The 21,397-nt window shown below is 40.3% G+C and overlaps 1 protein-coding gene across 2 annotated transcripts in view; it reads left to right on the top strand.

Moving 5' to 3' along the window:
• The window catches only part of CACHD1 (cache domain containing 1), a 124,955-nt gene that overhangs the window by 54,448 nt on the left and 49,110 nt on the right, over nt 1-21,397 (top strand). For both annotated transcript variants that reach the window (XM_081193672.1, XM_081193673.1), the window contains exons 3-4: nt 6,301-6,449; nt 12,691-12,797. In XM_081193672.1, coding sequence (XP_081049798.1) covers nt 6,301-6,449; nt 12,691-12,797 — 256 coding nt within the window. The remainder of the gene's footprint in view (nt 1-6,300; nt 6,450-12,690; nt 12,798-21,397) is intronic.

Consider the following 21,397-nt stretch of genomic DNA (forward strand, 5'->3'; position numbering starts at 1 on the left):
TGAATCATGAGTACTGGAGGTTTATGTGTAGGGTAATATATACAAATGGATCGTATTAAAACAAATGCAGACAAATTGTAAGCAAACCTAATCCTCCATCAGCCATTCCTCTTATTGTTCATTAACTTCTTAACTGACACTCTAAAAGCATTTATTGCCAGTTTGTCAGCCGAGAGAACGTTTCTGGTAGGTTACTGATTTCATAATCATGTTTTTATAATGTAGAAAACATACCAATTTTCTGCAACCCAAACAAGTGAAAAAATACGACTGTGGCTTAAAGTTAAAAAAATGATTACTATGTTAAATTTTAATACTGTTTACTAAAACCTTAGACTTTATTCTTTAAAATTCAGAGTTGTCTGTCATTTGGAAGGGTATTTCCATCGAAGTCCTTTCCCCTCTTTAATAGTAGGGAGCAAAGTCAGTATTGTGGGAGAGATTTAAGGAATAATGATGGGCTTACCCAGTAATAGAAAGATTCTCTGAGAAATCATGTTTCTGCTGCCTAGAGAATATAATACAAAGCTTGAGAGATGGGGGAAAGAGTATTATTGGCAACATATATAAAATAAGTAATTATGAAACATTTTGTTATGATATATGATATGATGAGGTGCGAAGGACTTGAAGTCAGGAAAGTTAATTCTGCTTTTCAAAATATACAGCAGCAGCAGAACTATGTAATTAATATCCACTCTCCGACAGCCTTCATGAAAATAACCTTGATTTATTCTACTCCAGCTAAGATGCTTTTCAAATTACCGTACTTCCAGTTCCTCTCTGCTTCTGCATCAGACCTTGATATGCTAGGGATGCTTTCTTCTCTGACAGTATTCCCACTTGGCTTCTGGTGATTTCAGCATTCATGTTGATAAACTCTCTGAAACAATGTAAGGGGTCTTAAAAATTGAACCCTAGGCTCTAATACTTTGCCTTCTGTACCACCAAGGCAGCATGTCTCCTGAAGGAATGACAGTCTGAATTGTGCTATCCAAATGTGGAGCATCGACAACATTACAAGCCTCTGGTTAAGTGACTCAGGGAGACTGCAGCTCCACCTTGTCCTATAAATCTTCAGCTCTGGAGACAGTTTTTCAATCTGTGTAGCATCTCGCAGCAAAAAGGCCCTGCTCACCACACTTACCCCACACTCTGCCTGTGGAATGCGACTGTTTACTTTCCTCAAGATGCGCTGCTTTCTTCTAACATTTGGCTCATAAGCTGTTGCCTCTGGGACTTCGCTTTTTCTTTTCTTTTTTACTTGTCCTAGAGATTGCGCTGCTTGCTTCTAGCCCCATCACACTAATGGCTTTCTCACTCCTGACCTTTGGGGATCTGAACTTTTTACAACTTGCATTCCTGCTGCTCGGTGGACCCTGACATAGAGTCTTCTTCTGTCCCCAGCTGCTCCCTTTCACTTCCACTGTTGGAGTAAATACTCCTCTCAGTGGCATGAACATTGTCTTGCTCTTGCTTCCTCTAAGAATTGCTCCTCAAAGAATCTCTCACTGTTGCTCCGGAATTTATCCTGACAATCACCTTTTCAGTATCTCCATTATATCTTCTTTCCCCAAATCTATTGAGGTTCCTTGAGGTTTTCGCCTTGGTTGTCTTCTAGTCTCTCTTTACCCACAGCTATGAGTGCCATCTATGTGCTGATCACTTTAATCACTTCCGGGGTGACTGTTTAAAGATTCTTAAGCCAATCTAGGATCTAGGTCAGCCTGCTGCCCTTTACACATTATCCACTATTGGGAGTTAGCTGGCATTGGTCTGTGAACTCCTTTCTTGCTACTTGACAGGTGACTTTCAACCCAAAGCTTATTTCTGCTGTTCCATATGGACTAGTAGCATGTCCCCCACCTTTGAGCAAGGATTTGTGGAAGGCAAGAACTTCCTTTCAACTACAAAAAAGTCAACAAAGGATAGTTAAAGAAACCAAGATAGTTCAGGAAAAGAAGGCACATTATTGGCACATTAAAAAGAGACATACAAGCATTCTAATTAATTACTATTAAAAGGGAATCAAAGCTACTATCTTAAAGCATACAAGAGAATAGTGACTTCACATGTAATTATATAGAACAAAAACAACAACAACAATGATTCAAGATGGCGGCACGGCAGGGAACTGCATAAAGAGACTCAGCGTTGCTCCTTCCACTTCCACTTCCGGGTCACCACGATGCATGAGTGCAGGGTCGCACATCAGTTGAACACATATAAATCGGTCATTGCCTGTAGTTTCAGATGGCCTTCGTTTGGTTTAAGCTGCAGAGGAAATAGTGTCTCTTTGGTGCAAAGTTATTCTGTAGGACGTTGCTAAATGTGCAGCCCCATTAAAAAAACCCAACATACACAAGTTCATCTGTTTGCTGAAGATTTGCTAGGATATGCAGGGAGAGATAACTGAGAGGGGCAACCTCTTTGATACATATTTCAGAAGTAGCTCTTAGTAATTTTACATGCAGCAACTTGTATAAGTCTGCTTGTGAGAAGGGTCAGGAAGTGTCACTGTTGTATAAACAAGCCACCAGTGCAGGCTTAACTGTAGCTCTAAGGAAGGTGTTAGCATTGTATCATATGGAAAGAAACAGCTGATAGATAGCAGGCATTCCCATAGATCTCCTGTTTGTAATTCAACCTGTCATCAGATAGGGGATGAGGCTGCTTCCTAAATCCAACTATGAGTTAAGAGATGATATCAGATACAGCTTGGCAATGGAACATACAAAATAGTTTCTGGAGAGGATATAATAAAATTTCTGTGATTGTAGCAAACTCCCTAGTTTGAATTATACAGGACAATGGCTAGCAGTATCAAGCCACTTAGGAAGCTATGGGTGACAATAGAGGATATGTTTATTAGAGTTTTGTGAATGACAAACCAGGACTAGAGATTGGAAGGGTATGTTTGTCTCTTGTTGTGCTAAATTCTTTGCAGCTCTCCAAAGTCTGCTGTTTTAAATTAACAAATGAATTATTATTATTATTATTATTATTATTATTATTATTATTATTATTATTATTGGAATCATGCAGTTTTAACTCCTGCTACATCAAGTGTCATTATATAAGTGTTGGCTTAATTTATGCATGTTTTGAATACAATTTTATAGCATACAAATTTTACAGCTGGCATCAATAAAGCATGCTCTGAAGCGTTTTTTAATTCCCAACCAGTGAGGAGGCAAGGAGTGGGGTGGAGGAGAGAACATAAGAGAGAGTTTAGCATTAAAAGGAGCTTTTAAAGCTCAAGGGGTATATGCAAATGAGGAAGCTGTCTCTGAGGAAATGGAGAGATTCACTGATGTTATGAAGAAATATTGTCAATAGGACCAGCAGCATTTGATGTGCTTTTTACACATGGGTATAAATATGCAAACAGGTGTTATCCATGTATGCTTAGTAACCAAACTCTGGCTCCCAGGTCCCATTGTTAGTGCAAGGGATAGCAGCCATCTTGGCAGGAATGTGCCATGACTTAATATTTTGGGAGCAAGAAGGGGAAGGGGAAGAATAGAGGAGAGAGTAGGGATGGGAAAGCACTTTTCTTTGTTGGGCCATATCAAAAGATGGCCACCCCTCTGCTAATCCCTCGTGCCCATTTTAAGGGGTACACAAGGAGTTTAGCGCTCTGAATGCAGTGTTGCACCTGTCATATGCTGTATCTTCTGCTTGAATCATATAAACTAGAGTAATGTGTTGCGGTGGGCTATTAAGTTTATTGTTTGGTTTATTCTAATAAAGGCCACATGATTTGTATTGTCAGGAGGGCTAATGGATTTATCTGGCATGTATGCCAAGTTGGTGCTATCAGCCAGATCAACTAATATATATGACAATGTTCCTACTGAGAAAAACTGATTCTGCAGCTTCGGTATTTTCCAATAAAATGTGGAGGATGGAATACTTTATATTTCATAGTGTAAAGGGGGAAAACTCACCCAAAAGCAATTGGTTTGTGGAGGGGAAAACAGAGAAACCTCCTCAGCATTACCTCCTCACTGACAATTGAGACCAATTTAATGGTGTTAGACTCATAGCTTAGTTGGGACTATTAGCAGTCCTCTGGTGTGTTAGTAATAAATCATTCTACAAATGCCAATTAGGTATAATTCTACAAGTCATTTCATTTGAACAACATTCTGTTAAAAACTATGTTCCTTGGAGACCTGTAATTGAGCTGTAGTATTCGATGGAAACAATTGAGGCAAAGTCACTTCTCTTATCAGTGTAGGCCTCATTATTCATGTAAGGAAGTAAATCATGATGAAATGACCTGTTATTAATAGTTAGGAAGGACATTTGTCAGTCTTGGAGACTAATGAACAGGCCAATTACGTATTTCAGGAATCCATACACAAATTAAGTTGTGTTTTCAGGTTGTTCCTTTAGGTGGAATATGGTGTGTGTAAGTAAGGGGTGATTGAGGGTGTTGAAAGGCAGCCAGTTAGACATTACTAATTAAAGAACTTTATCTGCCTCCGAAGGCAAGAATGCATTAAAATATGATATTGAACATTTTGCTGTGAGCTGTAAATTGTTAAAAGATTATTCTCTTTCTTGATTTAGGCTGCAAGCTGGAGGTAGCTTCTTGAAAGAATTATGAAGAAAACTTGAAATATGCTCTCTCTCACATACACATGTATACACAAATATAAATATATAATTATACACACACACACACAACCACGCACACACAATATCTTGGGATTTCTGTTTCTGATTCCTGTTTTTAACAGGTTGCTTACAGATGTGGCTCCATGTAAAACAGGATGTGTAAAAGGAAGCCAGTTAAAGAAGAGGCACATCCTGTTTTAGGGGTAAAGAGCTACTGTTTCCGTTTTGGCACAACAGCAGCTATTCCACTTATGCAGATGATGCTACTCTATGTGTCCCCTTATTGCAAATTAGCATAGGGGAATAGTTCCCTGGTTCATAGCACTGATTGCCGAGAAAAACACTATCTGGAGCATAAGCTGAGTGTCAAGCATGATAATAGAATTGTATTCAGCGTATTGCAAAACTACATTTCCATATGGGTTTTCAATATGTATAGTAAAGACATATTGAGAACATTTATACACACATCTGGTTTGGGGGCCCCTAGAATGTAACTCTTATTATACTTCTAAACCGTTTCATCCCAGTTAATATGGCACTAGAATTATGTGTAGGTTTTCAGCAAATCTCTATCATGCATCCTTCAAGTGACCATAACATATAGGTCTTCTAGATCAGTTTTTTCATTGTGGATGAGTGCATTTTTGGGACTCCGTAAACATGCCTGTGGAAAATTTCAATTTTATTACCACCATGACAAAAGGATATCTTATCAGCCTAAATTTACAATGCTACTAGAATACAATAGGGTAGCTTAACTACTGCTTTGTTCTGGCACATATATGGTGCTGGAGGTCAGATGAGAGCCATGCCACCCTCATGTACTACATTGGCCAAAATCAGTTAACCAGTTGTATATGTATTAATTGGAAGTTTAATTTCTTTGATATCAGTACAATTTATTATCAGGATGTTTGATTTTGATTAGTTTGATCTGGTTTTAGAGTTAAAGCTGAATTGAAAAATGTGCAGGTGCCTCCTCAGAAATGAAAACACAATGCAGTGCAAAAAAAAAAAAAAGTATATTAAATGCTCTGTAGCAGATTGAGTTCCTTTAGCAGAAGCCAACACAATAACTCTTGGTAGCACAGGGGAGCTTCCCTCCTTCTCTTCCTCCTGTGCTTCCACCATATTCACTCTGGAGCAGGCATAGGCAAACTCGGCCCTCCAGATGTTTTTGGCCTACAATTCCTATGATCCCTAGCTAACAGGGCCAGTGGTCAGGGATGATGGGAATTGTAGTCCCAAAACATCTGGAGGGCAGACTTTGTCTATGCCTGCTCTGGAGTGTGAGGAGAACCCCCAGGACAATGGGAGAGGGGAGGAGATGAGGCTCCTTCCATCAGGGAAGCAGACATGTTTGTGTTAATGGAGCAATATCGTTAACACAACACTGAATATTCCCCCCCCCCCAATATGTGTCGTCCCAGATTATTTCCTCTTTTTCATAAATTAGCATTTGTCTTTAAACTGTTCATATTAACACTAGCTGTTCATAATAGCAAAATAAAGAAGCATTTCTTCATGGTAAATATTGTGAGTGGGATCTTGGGTATGTTGCTTTCTTTTAGGCATTTCTCTTTGGGCATTTCATAGCAAGTATACAGTATATATGCACACCCAAAAGCAACTTTGATTGACTGATTTATTTATTTTTTAAAAATTGTTTAGCTTGCAAAAAAGATCCGGGAAAAATTTAACCGGTACTTGGATGTGGTAAATCGGAACAAGCATGTAGTGGAAGCTTCATACACTGCTCATCTGACATCACCTCTGACTGCAATTCAAGACTGCTGCACCATTCCGCCGTCTATGATGGAGTAAGTATTCAAAAGGATCCCAACTGAGAGTTGCCTTATTAATTGGGGTAAGCCCATTCGTCTGGGGACATCTTGACCTGGTCTTGGGGCAGGGCCCATGTGAGAGAGGCTTGGTGGAGCAGATGGCCTGAAATGGTTTCAAGTTGAACGCTGATCCCATGGGAATTATGGACATCAGGTTGTTCCGTGAAGGCAGTGTCAGTGAAACCTTTTCACTCCATGGACTGCATTCCTTTCTTCACAGCCTTCCAGTGTTGTGCAGAGTTAGAAGCAAAAAGTGGGTGGACTGTTACCTTCACACAGTAGGCGTGTTTCTATAGACACATGTGCTTCTCTGTCCTCCATCTGTGAAAGCAATAAGCATTATCGGTGTTCATGGACATAATTCTACCCAGGCAGAAGCATGCAAAGAGGATATAGAGAAGGAGGCTCTAAGTCTTTGGCCTTGAATTTGCCCTGTTTTTTGTTTGTGGCCTAGTTTAAATGGTACTTGTTGAATGATGTACTTGCATTATCAGGTCAGCTTTTAGCCAGTACATGAAAGTATAAGTATTTTCAGCCTAGTGCTTTGGTTTGGGAACGTGGTGCTATTGAATTTTGCTAGTGTGCTGTTAGAAACAGAAAAAGTTTGTTGTAGTAAGGCATTACAGAAGGAAAATTGGCTAACGTGTCAGAGTTCAAAATTGATTTATAAATATGAAAGACTTGTTTGGAAAACATGATTAATGCTGCTTTTAAAAAATACCGCTGGCCTGAAAGTTGAAAAGGCTGCACATTTTTGGACTGTATATAAAGTGCTTTGGTTGGCTGATCAATATTAATTAACAGACATAAAAGACTCTAAACAGATAATAAAAATGCATTACAGTATATGAAACAGGATCACTTCAGTTACAGAATGCACATAAAATGATCTTTATATTTATTCTCTACCTTTACTAAAGAGAGTTGGCTATGGAAATAGTGACCTTTGCTGCAATTGTGTCTTGCAAATAATTATTGAGAGTCCCAGTGAATATCGGGCAGTGGGAAGCAGGTTTACTAAAAACAGATGGCTTTTATATGGTCTTATAAAAGCATACTTCTGTTTAATAGCTTAGGACTTCCTGAATTACACTGATAAGGCATTTGTTGGAATACAGTTACAGATTTAGTGATAAGTACATTAGCTGTGTGTGGCTTTTAATTTTTAGAAGAATTAATTTTGTAGTGCAGTTCTGAGCGCATTCTCTGCCCATACCAACCTCATTTTGCCCAGCCTATTTTGAGCCAGGCTAGAAATAGCAGGGGGCTGTTCCTTATAGGAGTTACTATTTAAGTGTGTTTCCATACAGAGTACACTGGAAGCATTGAAAGGGGCTGTGCATTGATCACTGAATATAGTTTGGTTGTGAGTGGGCAGCTCACAAATACTGTGGGCACAAGCCATGAGTTCCAAATCAACAAAGGTGTGAAGAAGAAGCTGTTAGCCTTAACCACACTGCAGTCCTTTCTTTCACATACCACTGGATGAGCAGCTCCAGCACTTCTTCACAAAATCACAAAGAGCAGTGGAAGACTTAACAGAGTTAAGGTTCCATTGTGGAACCATAAGGACATAAGAAGAGCCTGCTAGATCCAGCCAGTGGCCCATTTAGTCCAGCATATAGTGGCCAACCATTGGCCTGTGGGGAATACTCTAGCATTCTCTCCTCTCCTCCCTCCTGCACTTAGTAACTGGACTAGAAAGATAGCCAGCTGGAAGGAAAGTTGTGTTAAAGAGAGGATGTGACACAGGCATGGATAATGCCAAAGTAGGCAGAGATACCGTATTTTTTGCTCTATAAGACTCACCTTTTCCCTCCTAAAAAGTAAGGGGAAATGTGTGTGCGTCTTATGGAGCGAATGCAGGCTGCACAGCTATCCCAGAAGCCAGAACAGCAAGAGGGATCGCTGCTTTCATTACTCTGAGCTTCTGAGATTCAGAATATTTTTTTCCTTGTTTTCCTCCTCCAAAAACTAGCTGCGTCTTATGGTCTGGTGCGTCTTATGGAGCGAAAAATACAGCTGCTTTAGTCAGCTTTTATTATTCTAGCCTGAAGCTGAGTACAGCCAGAGGCCAGGAGCCCAGCAATCTACAGTGGTGCCTCGCAAGACGAAATTAATCCGTTCCGCGAGTCTCTTCGTCTTGCGTTTTTTTCGTCTTGCGAAGCACGGCTATTAGCGGCTTAGCGGCTATTAACGGCTTAGCGGCTTTAAGAAAAAGGAAACAAACTCGCAAGAACTCGCAAGACATTTCATCTTGCGAAGCAAGCCCATAGGGAAATTCGTCTTGCGGAACGACTCAAAAAACGGAAAACTCTTTCGTCTTGCGTGTTTTTCGTCTTGCGAGGTACCACTGTATGGTTAATGTTAATTGGCTTGTCTGAAATCACTCAACTTCGAACCAAGGGTTATGAACCTGAGTTATTTCAATAAACCATAGTTAAGGTTAACCACCATTTAGGGTTTGAACAGAAGGCTAAATTGCAAGTAATCTAAACGAGAAGCAAACTGGAGAGAGGAGGAAACACATAAACCCAAGATTTGCACAGGCTTCTTCCATCATGGTTAACCATGATTTATCATGTTGACTAAACTCAGCATTATTTGACTCAGTTTTTGTTCTCTGTGCCTTAATTGATTATGCTGGGTTTTTGTTTTTTTTAAGAAATCCGTAAGGGACATTTTCTTTATCTCAGTACACTAGAGAAATTCTTATCACTGTAACATATTACTTGACAAGTCTACCTTAGATTCATGAGTGTAATATTTACATGGGTAAACCAACAGATCTATTTTTGAAGATCATTTACTTCATGAATGCAATAATTGCTTCAGAAGTGGTCTGGCTCACCTTTTTAAAATAGCTGCTTAAATATTTGCTATTGCAGTTCAGCTTTATCACAGCCTTTTCTTCTGTTTACATGCCCTCTCATGGGCTGTTAAGTTGTGAGATAAGGAGATTCCCATTCTGATCTTTCAAGTTGCTGGTGGAGTTGTATTTTCAAGAATACGAAACTGGATTTGGACTCAGCTTAATGGAATTTCAACAGTGTGCAAAGATGGCTGTAGAGATTTGGAAGGACTGAGTCTTACAGTTTTGGAGTATGTGTATTATACAAACAGTTTTCTTAAGCACTCATTAGCAATTAGTATTTGATTTGTAGGAATCCAAGTATGGGATAGGCTAGGAAGAATCCTTCTAACACAAGTATTATCAGGGCATACAATGACAAAACTATTATTTCCATCACAAATCGCTGCAGTGAGTTAAATTCTAGTATAATTAAGTGCTGAGAGAATAAAATAGAACCCCTCCCCATTATCATAAAATTCTGTCCTGAGTTCCTAGTTATTCTCACTATTAAAAAATAAATAAGCATTTAAGAAGCCTTTGAGATTATACTTAGCACCATTCATGTTAATATAACACCAGATAAACAACATTTGTTTCATCCAGACATATTGGAAAGTCTCCAGGTTAGTCAAATGGATAATGGTTTACTGTGTTTGCATTCCTTAAAAACAGGTGCATGCTTAAGTGCTTTCAGGATTAGAGCTCCATTATTAGTTCATTATAACTATTTTAAAATAAAAGCCATGTTTAATATTTCAGTACTGTACTGCAGTATGCAGATAAAATATTAATTACAAGAATATGCATTGCTATTAAAAAACAACAACTGGTTTTAGCATTTTAAATAAAATTGTTAATTTTGAATTAGTTTGTAATGTAGCTGCATTTACCCCAGGGAAAACACCTTTATAGAAATTTAAACAAAGAATGGAAAAAAGGACAGGTCTTGTTACAACAACAGATGAGTGTCATTTTTATATACACATTCTCTTTCTTCACCCCCTATTTTCTAAAACTGAAACTGCATAGAAGTTGATTTACTTTGTGAATAGAGGCTGAATGCAATCCAATTGGAGCTTACTTGAACACTGTTTTGATGTAAGATTCAAAGCTTCTGCAAATTTATTTTATCTTCTACATTTGCTGATCTTCTGCTTGTAAATCCTGTTGAAGGAGAATAAAAATGACTGCTGCCTGATGGGAATTAAATGTCTGAAGTTCAAAGCAGTTTGCACATCAGAGCAAACGTCAATCAAATGAACATCTTGCAAGCTAGGCAGGGAGCGAATTTCTCCATAGGGAAGAGATCAAAGTGGGAGTCACAGTTCTGTTTTCTCCCTCTGGATGCAGTTTCGATCAGTTGTTCATTAAAGTGAATCCAGAAGGAAGGGTTTTCATATAGTATAGAAAAAGAAAGGGGGAAAGAGGGTTGGGTAGTGGGAATGGATGATACTTTTTCTTGCAGCTGAAGTTAAGAGCACATTTTGATCATTTTTAATTGCAGAAACTATTTTCCACCAAAAAACTCCCCCCACCCCACCCCTGGATTGTTTGGGGATTTGTTACAGATACATTTTTTCAAGAGTTTTTATAGAGGACATGTTTTAAAACCTGCTTAGTTAATCTACATTCTTTTGTTTGAAAAAGATGGAGGGACTAGTTAAACAACTCCCCAGTCCCTATTTAGAGTGCCTATATATTTTATTTGTCTGGAGATCAAGAGTTCATCTTACATTTTTTGTGATTAGTATCTTAATCATTAGGAGCACGTCAGGTTTTACGTTTAAGTGCTGTTATTGTATACATTTTAAGGATGGTGAAAAATAAAATCATGAAATTGCCAAATTGCCTGAAACAATTATTAGTACCATTAATAACATTAGTTGCTTTTAGATTTTAATGGAGGTGTTGTAAGCCATGGACACCATGTAGCAACTCCCAACGAGTACATCCTCCATTTTCTTTTATGCGGAAGGTATTTCTGGGCATGCACAATGGGGGGAAAATCCATGTATTCATCTGGTGCATTTTCATTCTTAAGTTATAGTGGGGGCACCTCAGTGGGACTTACATCTGAGTAAACAAAGTTAACAAGGTTGTATGAAATGAGACTAATTTCCTTAAATTTTCCTTTCCTGTAATTCATATCCCTTCTGATTTTTTTATTTGGAAGGCAGAATGTAATGCAAGATGTTGGGAACAGACCTGGATATGTTTAGACTTGAGCAGAAATGAGTTAGTTTGGATGGTTTCTGCTAACTTAGGTACTGTGTAAAATTTACAGAAGGATTAGCATCAAGGCCAGGGGTCGGCAAGGTTTTCCTTGCCTGGGCCGGTTCACTCCAGAGGAGATCCCTCCGTGGGCCGGATTGCGTGCGCGTGCCCACAATTTCCGGCGTCAGCGCAGACGCAGACGCGATTACCGGCACAGCGGAAGTGAGTCCCTGCACCACATTGCACCGGTTTAGCGCAGCGCACAGGGACTCGCTGAGCGGGCAGCTCGGTTCGGGGGCAGCTCGTGAGCTGGTTAAACAACCTCTGTGGGCTGCTTGTGGGCCGTGGGCCTTAGGTTGCCTACCCCTGATCAAGGCTGTGCAAAGTTGCTAACAGGCCTAAAGCAGTGCCATAGCTACCGGGTTTTTTTTGTCTTGGGTGAACTTGGCTAGCTAGGTGTTTTGCCCTGGGTGAAGCCTCCAGAGGGGTGCTGTTGCAGCTTCCAGATTGTGTGTGTGTCCGTGTCTGTCTGTGTGTGTCCTGTGTGTGTGTCAGTGTGTCCGTGTCCGTGTGCGCGCGCAAATGCACATGGAGGATGCCAAACTGGGTCTTTGGCCCCAGGTGAAATAAAGCCTAGTTTCACCCCTGCCAAAAGATATGTAATAAAGGTGAAAGGTAAGCCTCCCTTGGGGGAGAGCATTCCACAAGTGGAGACTCGCCATAGAAAAGGCCCATTCTCATTTTGTCACCCTTTGGACTTCTCATAGAAGAGGCACGCAAAGTAGGGCCTCGGATGATGATCACATCAATTTTTATGGAGGAGACCGTCCTTGAAGTACTGCGATCCTGAACCATTTAAAGCTTTATAGGTTAAAACCAGCACTTTGAATTGGACCCGGAAACTAATTGCCAACCTTTGCAGTCAGGCCAGGATTGGCGTTATATGCTCAAACTGTCTTGTTCTGTTGAGCAAGCTGACCACTGAATTCTGGTCAGCTGAAGTTTCCGAACCATCTTCAGAGGCAGCCCCACGCATAATGCACTGCAGTAAAACGCTCTTCCCCTAATGCAAGCTCAAGGAAGAGTCCATATTTAAACAACAGAAATAATTTATTTGTCTTATTAATTTTACTATTGCATTCATTTTAGGTTTGATGGAAACTTTAACACTAATGTGTCTAGAACGATCAGCTGCGATAGACTGTCTACCACTGTGAATAGCAGAGCGTTCAATCCTGGCCGTGACTTAAACTCTGGTAAGTAATGCATACTTGAGCATGTAACTTCTGCCTTTTGCTGCAGAAAACCAGCATCCAGCGCCACAGCAACTGCGTTTTATCTGACGCTGCCACACTGTTTTTAATTTCCAGGACTGAATGAGAGGAATACGTTTTCCTGCAATGATGTTGATATTCCAATATACCATATATAATTGATAGGGGTTTATATCAAACTCAATTTGTTTTCTGTATAGCCATTCTGCCCTGGCATCGGTAATGTCAGTTCTCCATAGTGACATTACAAAGGGGCCTCTTTGATCTTTTGAGTTCATCTAACGTAGAGGTTCTGCAGCAAACTGGCATTAACTCTGATTTATGAAGATGCCCTGAAATACTTCGTTTCTTTGATGTGCTGTGGGGTTTCTATACTGGGGATTGACCCATTTGCTTGGCACGTTATAAAGCTGGAGGTGTGGTTGCTGTCTAAGACTGCAAGACTTTTCACAAGAGATTGAGTCTTCTGTTAACACTACTTTATTAGCATTGTTTTCAAATGGAAATAAATTAGCTTTACTGTTTAGAAAAGGGGGTGGGGTGGGGAGAAACCTTTTGTCATCCAGCGATATATGTGGTTTGGGTTTTTTATAGCATGGGAGGGTTCTGATTTGACTTAAACTCCCTTGCCCTCTCCCCCCCCTTAAATAAAAGGTACAGATTAAGGGGCTGTAGAGGTCAAAACGAAGGTGTGTGTGTGGGTTTATAGGAGATGTGCAGTCAACTACAGATATAGGAGTGTGTGTGTTTGTATTATATCAGTAATGTAGGGGGTGCAGGTGTGTGGTTTTTTTTACCGGAGAGGACTTTGTCCTGCATTTTAAATGGAAAAGGACCATCTCAGGAGAAGCTGCTGTGATTGTAACAAGCAGGGATCACTCTTCAGTTAGCAACTGCACTTTCTTTTCCTTGTTACTTCTTCTCCACCCATTTCCTCTCATTGTCAGTCCTACAACTAATGATTTTGTAATGCTTGGAGTAAAGACAGGTGCAATTTGGTCCAACATCCAGCAATGCAGGAATCTCAATTAGATCATACATGATAAATGACCATCCAACTTCTGCTTAAAAACCTCCAAGGAGGGAGACTTCACTACCTTTCCAAGGGGGTCTGTTCCACTCTATAGAACAGCTCTTACTGTCAGAAAGATTTCCTGGTGTGTGAAATGGTATATGCTGGCATGGCTTCACAGCTGAAGGAACATACTCGTGAAACTTGTATTTTTATATAGTGTATTTTGATTTCAGCAAGGCTTTTGACAAAGTTCCCCATTATATTCTTGTGGAGAAGCTGGTAAAATGTGGGTGGCCTTGTGGGGGTTTCTGGCCTTGTGGGGGTTTGTATTAGATGACTTGGGGGTCTCTTCCAACTCTACATTTCTATGATACCAGCATATCAAATACTAATTCAAGCCATTGGCCTTCCCTCGCTCACTTGCTGCTGTTACATCTTTCTCTAGCTGGGGCGGGGGGGGGGCAGGGATAGCAGTGCACTGAAGCAGGCTGCCTGAGATGGAACTAGCACAGCCTTCTTTTGTGTTTATTTCATTAACTTTTTCCAGGTAGAGGAGGTGGCACCAATGGTAGTGAGAGAAAGGGCAGAGTGCAGGGAGATGCATGACCGATTGCTTGAACAAGTATTCAGCTTGCTGGTATGAACACCTGTCCATTCCACTAAGAAGCCAGGAAAGATCTGCCATGAATTCTGATTTTAATTCACATCTGTCTTCACCTTTAGTTCATTTGCTGCTGTGTGCATATAGAGATTCTTCATGGACCCACTGCCATGTAGCTGATCCTTCCTGTTGGTGGCTGTGTATTCTCAAAGGGGAACTATTGCTGCTGTCACTGCCATAATAGGCTGCTATATCTGGTTCTCCTCTTGTTGGTTTAATATGGTAGAATGCAGGAAGAGATATCCTAGGAGAGGTTATGCACCTTTTGAAATGCCTTTCAGCTGTCCCAGGAATCATCCATGCTACATACACTACAGCTTTGAGCTGAAAAGGTGGTTGAATGTTAACGAACATAAAAGGCAAATGTGGCTGGTTTCCTTCCCTTCCCTTTTCCTTTTCTGGCTGTCTGATTTATCCCTTGTGGGCCATGTGGGTTTCCATTTACAATGAATAATTATTATTTTGAGTTTAAGTCAGGAATCATATAAGTGAAGATATGGTATTAAAGAAAACACCCAGCCAGATTTTAAATTTAGGCCCCTAATGTTCTTTAGGGAATTGCAGCATAGCTATAAAAGAATGCTGGTGCTGATGATTCTCTTCCCTATATATGCCAGGGAGTGTCACGTAGGAGCTCACTTTTTTGTGAGTTTAGACTATAATCCTTTGCACTCCCTGGGAAAACAAACAAACAAACAAACAAACAAACAAACAAACAAACAGTAAAGCTTCCAGCAAATTAAGGCGAAACATTACAAAACTACTCATCATTACTGATCTGTTTTGTTAAGGGATCGGGTCTGTAGAAACTCTTGAATAATGTGGTTTCTATCCAAATAGACAGATTATTCCTGATACCTAAACAGGTTTGCAGTTGATTGTAGCCTCAAAAGCCTTTCTTCCTTATCTTCATCTTCAGAAAGTTCTGATAGTTCTTTTCCTACAGCTTGTTAGTTCATTCTGCCTTCCCTAGGGAGAGCTGCCAATTTTGCCATAACCCTGTGCTTATTTTTCTATGACCACAGTGTACAATCTTCTGTGAGATAAGGGACTACTTCAGCTGGAAAAATAAGCTTTCTATCCCCCCCCCACACTTTCAGGTATCCTTTTATTTTTCATCCAGTAAAGCTGCAAGAATTCCCTGCTGAGATTTCTTAGTTTCTTCCTTGCTACAATCCCTAAGAGGTGTACTTTGGGGGTCTCCTTTTATCTTCATTCCAAGCCTTTTACTCTTTAAAATGCTTTCCTTTTGTGCCATGTTCCTATGTGAGGCTTGCTAAGATGGCATCCATTGTATATATCCTAGCATTTAAACTAAGTAAGCAGGTATCTCTCTTGTTTCTGGTGCCCAGATAGATTTATTTAAAGCACACTAGCATTGTTCCATAATACATTGTTCCATTTATATCCTCAAGGTATTGGTTTAGCAAAAAAATAAGCACATTCCTGCTAACACATACCCCCTACTAACTCCTATCCTAGAAAGAATGACCAATCACTTTTGTAAAATTCTGCCATTCTGGAGCTGTGGTGCTTTTCCTGCAAAGTTGCAGTGAGCTGTTTAAAAGGGATCCTGAAAAACTTTTTGTGGAGGTAATCGGGTTTTCTGGAAGAGTAAAAGTGCCTTACTTCTAAGATTAGGAGCACCTGGAATTTGCAAGCCTGCTTTTCATGACTTTTTGGCTCCTCTGTTTATATCTCTCCCCTCCCCCTTTTTAAACCAATGTGTATTTATATAGCTGCTAAGCGAGGATCATTCGTGCATTTGATAAAATAAGCTTATATGCGAAAGCTTAGGCACCGCAAAACTCTTTCCTTGTCCCCCCACCCACCCCACCCAGGAGTTAGGTAAAAACATTTGCCACATGCCCAGTAGCAGTCTCTTTATTCAGGGTTGAATCTTGGCACTGTGAAAAGGCAAAATCCTGAGGTCATCTCTTTAAGTGCAGGGTGTCCAGTAGATTTTAGCTACAGGCATGGGTGTGAACATTTAAGAGAGGCTTACTGACAATGCATGACTTTGGTGCAATGCTGTCAGGTTTGCAAAATCCCACACAAAGCCCTTATTAGTTCTTCCTGATTAAAAATTACCTTAAAGGCGTGAAGTACGTAACAGGAGACGGGCCCCTTGTGGAGACAACCTTAAAAAACTTCAGAGAGAATGCCAAAATGATAACGCTTGGCACTTATGGATAACACTTGCAAGATATAAAGCGTATTGGAATCATTAACTAATTAATCTTCAAACATGCTAAAAATGGAACATGATTACTCATTATGTAACAGTTACTTTAATAAGTCACATATTGAGTATTAAAGTTAAGTGCCTTAGGCTAGAGTGAGAGCAGCACCCTTTCCACATTATATATGTAATATGGCAGTCCTCTGTTGGAAGCTAAAAATAGATTCTCTCTCACCTCTCCCCCCCCCCTTTTATGTCAGTTTCCTCAACTGTGCCTTATGTGTTTTAGGCATCCTGAGGAATGGGGCGTTGAGAGGCAGGAATGTCACTTAATGCACATCTAAACTTCTTTAAGAAAGTGTTGGGGAACCCAACCAGCCAGATGGGTGGGATATAAATAATTAAATTATTACGATGGGATAAAAACCTCAATCTGAATCAAATGTTTTGCAGTGCAACTTCTTTTATTGTACAGTTAAATTTCAGGTAATAAAAACAGCAAATTTAAAAAGTGTTCTCTCTATTGCTAGTGATAACGATTTCCCACTGTAAAAGATTTTATCGTCTTTTATCATTGCATAGTGCATGTCATCAATTGACACACACTGTTTGGACAAAGCTTGCCTCCTTTTGAAAATCAGTCTGTGTTTATTGGTGGTTTTGTTTTTAACAGCTCTATATAGCTCTGCCTAAAAAGCTAACAATATGAAAGTATGACCCAATTACAATTCAGTATCATTGTTGCCCATCATAGCACCAGACCCAGTCAGTTTTGCTAACTACGCAAAAACAATAAAAGTTCAGATTTAAAGTGAAACTTTTGTTGTTGTTGTTGCCTTGTAGGTAATAACTAGCTTTAGCCAAGTACAAATACATTGTAATTTTTCAAGCTTTTCATTGCAGTAGAAGAGATGTACCGTATTGACCTGAATATAAGCCACACTTTCCCCACAAATGTCAACTGTGAAATTGCTGCTTATATCCACGACCTTATGGTATGCACCCAGGACAAGTTATATTCAGGTATTTTTCTTTTCTTTTCCCCCCTCCAATTTTTCAGATGCGGCTTATATTCGGGCCAATACAGTACAGTGGTGCCTCGCAAGACGAAATTAATCCGTTCCGCGAGTCTCTTCGTCTTGCGGTTTTTACGTCTTGCGAAGCACGGCTATTAGTGGCTTAGCGGCTATTAGCAGCTTAGCGGCTATTAACGGCTTAGCGGCTATTAACGGCTTAGCGGCTTTAAGAAAAAGGAAACAAACTCGCAAGAACTCGCAAGACGTTTCGTCTTGCGAAGCAAGCCCATAGGGAAATTCGTCTTGCGGAATGACTCAAAAAACGGAAAACTCTTTCGTCTTGCGCGTTTTTCGTCTTGCGAGGCATTCGTCTTGCGAGGTACCACTGTATGTGAATCTGGTGACCCTTAGGGTAAGGTTACCAGACATCCCCATTTCCCGGGGACAGTCCCCAGATTTACAAATCAGTCCCCATACAAAATCCATTGAAGTTGAAAAGTGTCCCCGGATTCATTGAAAAAAATCTGGTAACCTTACCTTAGGGGAGAGTTTCAATTTGTTCTCTTGCCTGCAAGATACTTTATTCATGACTGCATCTTTTCTCTGCCCAGATTGTTTGCTGAAGTGCAAATTGGGAGTATTGTTTGTGTGTCTGACAATAGTAATGTGGGCCTCAGTTCTTCCCTAATTTTCATAGTTTTTTTCAATGTTTGTGCTTCAATCCTAAAGTTGGGAGCATGGAGACTACTGTGCAGATGTACCCTGGCTTCATGTCTATTAATTTAAAGCAGTTCCATAGTGCAGTGAATTGAGTACGGTTCCTGATTCAGTCTCTTGGCATCTCCAATTATGAAGGTGTTCAGATAGCAGAACTGAGAAGGACCTTTGTGGAGGCCCCTGTAGAGCTCGTGTCAATCAGAGCAGATGGAGCTGGCCCACATGTGCCAAAAGGTTTACTTGGCTTTGATAATCAGAGCTGGATTGAATGTTCACATTTCTACTGCAAAAAATATCCCTCTGGTACCTGAAATATCTCCTGAAATCCCAGATTGCTTAGCTGTGTTTGCCCTTGTTCTGCTATTTCTTCCCAAATCAGCAGGAGTTTTTTCTCATGGCTTTTTGCATACATTATTCCAGAAACTGGAACACATAATCAGCTTGGTAGCATCATGGTGATTACATATATGTGATATATGTGATTACATGATGCACATATGATATATGTGATTACATGTTACTACCACAAAACCAATTCCAATTGAGGGCAATGCTTCCTGCCCTCATTCTGAATGGACAAAATATTTTCACCCGTTTCCACTTCCTCAAAATTCACTGAAAGGTGAGGTGCTTTTCACAGCTGGCAAATGTTCACAAATGAAGCTTTCTCCCTGTGCTCTCCCTTAGTAAATAAATGTTATGGTGTATTGGGGAGCAAAACCTGTGTTTACGCGCTTAATGACCAGGGCTGGTGCCTGACTGGCCTGGCAGCCAGGAAGCTGGTGAGTGAGTGGTGAAAAGGTTTCAGCAAGATAAATCTGCTGGCAAGGCTCAGCACAGAGCAATTACTCCAGCAGACAGGTTTCTTAAATGTTGGGAGCAAATCCTGAGTCAGCAATTGGGCAAGGCCAGCAGGGCTCCTTTTGATTGCCCAGATCCCCTGATCCAGCTGGGCCATCAAGTTGCAGAATACCTTCCAGCTGCTGTGCAGAGAGAATCAGCCAGCAACTCTCTCTGTGGTGGTCCAGGGAGTAAGGTGCCAGGGCAATGCTGTCAGCTGTTTTGCTCTCAGCTGGCTGCTGACTTGCAAAAATGAGGCTTAATAGTTTACGTTGCATATTAGTCAATAGTAGTCAATCTGCTTTGGAAGGTGGGGGAACCCCCAGAACAAATTTAGGAGGGAGCAGAGGGAGAGAATGTTCCACAGCACTATGAGATATCATTGAGCTCATGGAACATCCTCCTTAGCACTGCATTGAATACAATGCCTAGGAAGCATCAAATGATGTCATGTAGAGTTTCAGAAATGGCTGCACAATGCAGCTACTAACCCAGATTTCTTTCTGCCCTGGAACTGTATGATTGAGATGGTGCTATATATTGGCCTCCTGCTGTTCTCATCTAGCAGTCAAGATCACTTGTGTGGTTCCCCTTTGGAAGCCTGATACCAGACCAAAAAAACTGGTCCGTTGCTTACTGTTAGCTTTAACAATGCCCATCCACTGCCCAACAGATAATAAAAGCTTTCAGAGCCTTCAGGGCATATGTGTAGCTCTAGATCATTGTTCCTATGTTTTTATATTTTTATATTTGCATTTTGAAAACTGGCACCTGGAGTTTGCAGGATTCATTGGAGATATTTGTATTTGAGGACGCTTGGTACATTATCCCTTAAAAAAAAAGTCTATTCAGTAATGTTAACTTTGTTTTGGTAGATTTGCTTGTTTAGGTTTAGCTGGGAACAGCCTTATCAGGGGTGTACTGCAGTTCTCCTGTTTCTCTCCCAATCTGTTTTTTCTTAAAAATAAAAATATAAATCCCCAAAAATGTAATTTAGCATAAGGAGCTGACATAGAGCTGGTGTTCTGACTTATTTGGTAAAATGTGTCTAACAGCTGTTTCTTCTCCAAGCTTAAATACCGCCTTAAAATTTCAAGTCTCACTCCATAAATTAAAAATCTGCACTTGAAAAGCTGTCTATTTGAATAATTAAGAAAGTGCAGTCTGGGAGAGTAAGTGAGCATAGTCTAGTAACTTGAACTTGCAGCTAGGAGAAAATTCCCCAAGGCTTATATTACTTGCTTGGCTGCTTCACTCACTTTGAGCTTTTGGATAAGTTACTGCATTTCTCTGCACACAGCTCCATATTTGTAAGATGAGAACAATTCTGCCTCATCTGTGCGTTTGTGAAGGCGCTTTGAATGGAGTCGTGGTGGGGAGTCCTGGTATCTGCACCGTATTAGTACTATTCTCTTCATACTACACAGGCTTATCTAATATTAAGACTTTTTTTATTCTATATAAGAAAGAGCATTTAGTATTTGTGGATTGTTTGAAGCTGAGGCTCACAGTCATGAAATAAAACCAGTTACTTAGAGCAGGGAAGTTTGCCTTCGTAGAAAAAGCAAAGTTAAGAGGTTTAAGGAAGAGCAGCATAGGTCCTGTTCTGTGAATTTTGGGGAAAGATTTGTGTTCAGGGAAAGAACAAGCATGGTAACTGTTAAAATGTGGCAGAGGAAGGAAAAGGAAGAGAAGCGTCATACAGTGGTGCCTTGCAAGACGAAAAGAATCCGTTCTGTGATTCTCTTCGTCTAGCGGTTTTTTCGTCTTGCGAAGCAAGCCCATTGACGGATTAGAGGATTAGCGCTATTAGCAGCTTTTAGCGGCTTATCGGCTTATCGGATCAGCTGATAAGCGGCTTAGCGGCTTAGAAAAAGGGGGGGAGGAAAAAAAACCCCGCAGGAACTCGCAAGACATTTTCGTCTTGCGAAGCAAGCCCATAGGAGATTCGTTTTGCGAAGCACCTCCAAAACGGAAAACTCTTTCGTCTAGCGAGTTTTCCGTCTTGTGAGGCATTCGTCTTGCGGGGCACCACTGAACAGTGAAAATATGTATTGTTGTAAACACGCTCTTAAAATGATATAATTAACTCAGTGGAATAGAACAAGTTGAGTTTACAGTGAAGTCTCATTATATCATGGGTTAAGTGAG

This window comes from Podarcis bocagei (genome assembly GCF_964188305.1).
Source record: "Podarcis bocagei genome assembly, chromosome: 5".
NCBI lineage: Eukaryota > Metazoa > Chordata > Lepidosauria > Squamata > Lacertidae > Podarcis > Podarcis bocagei.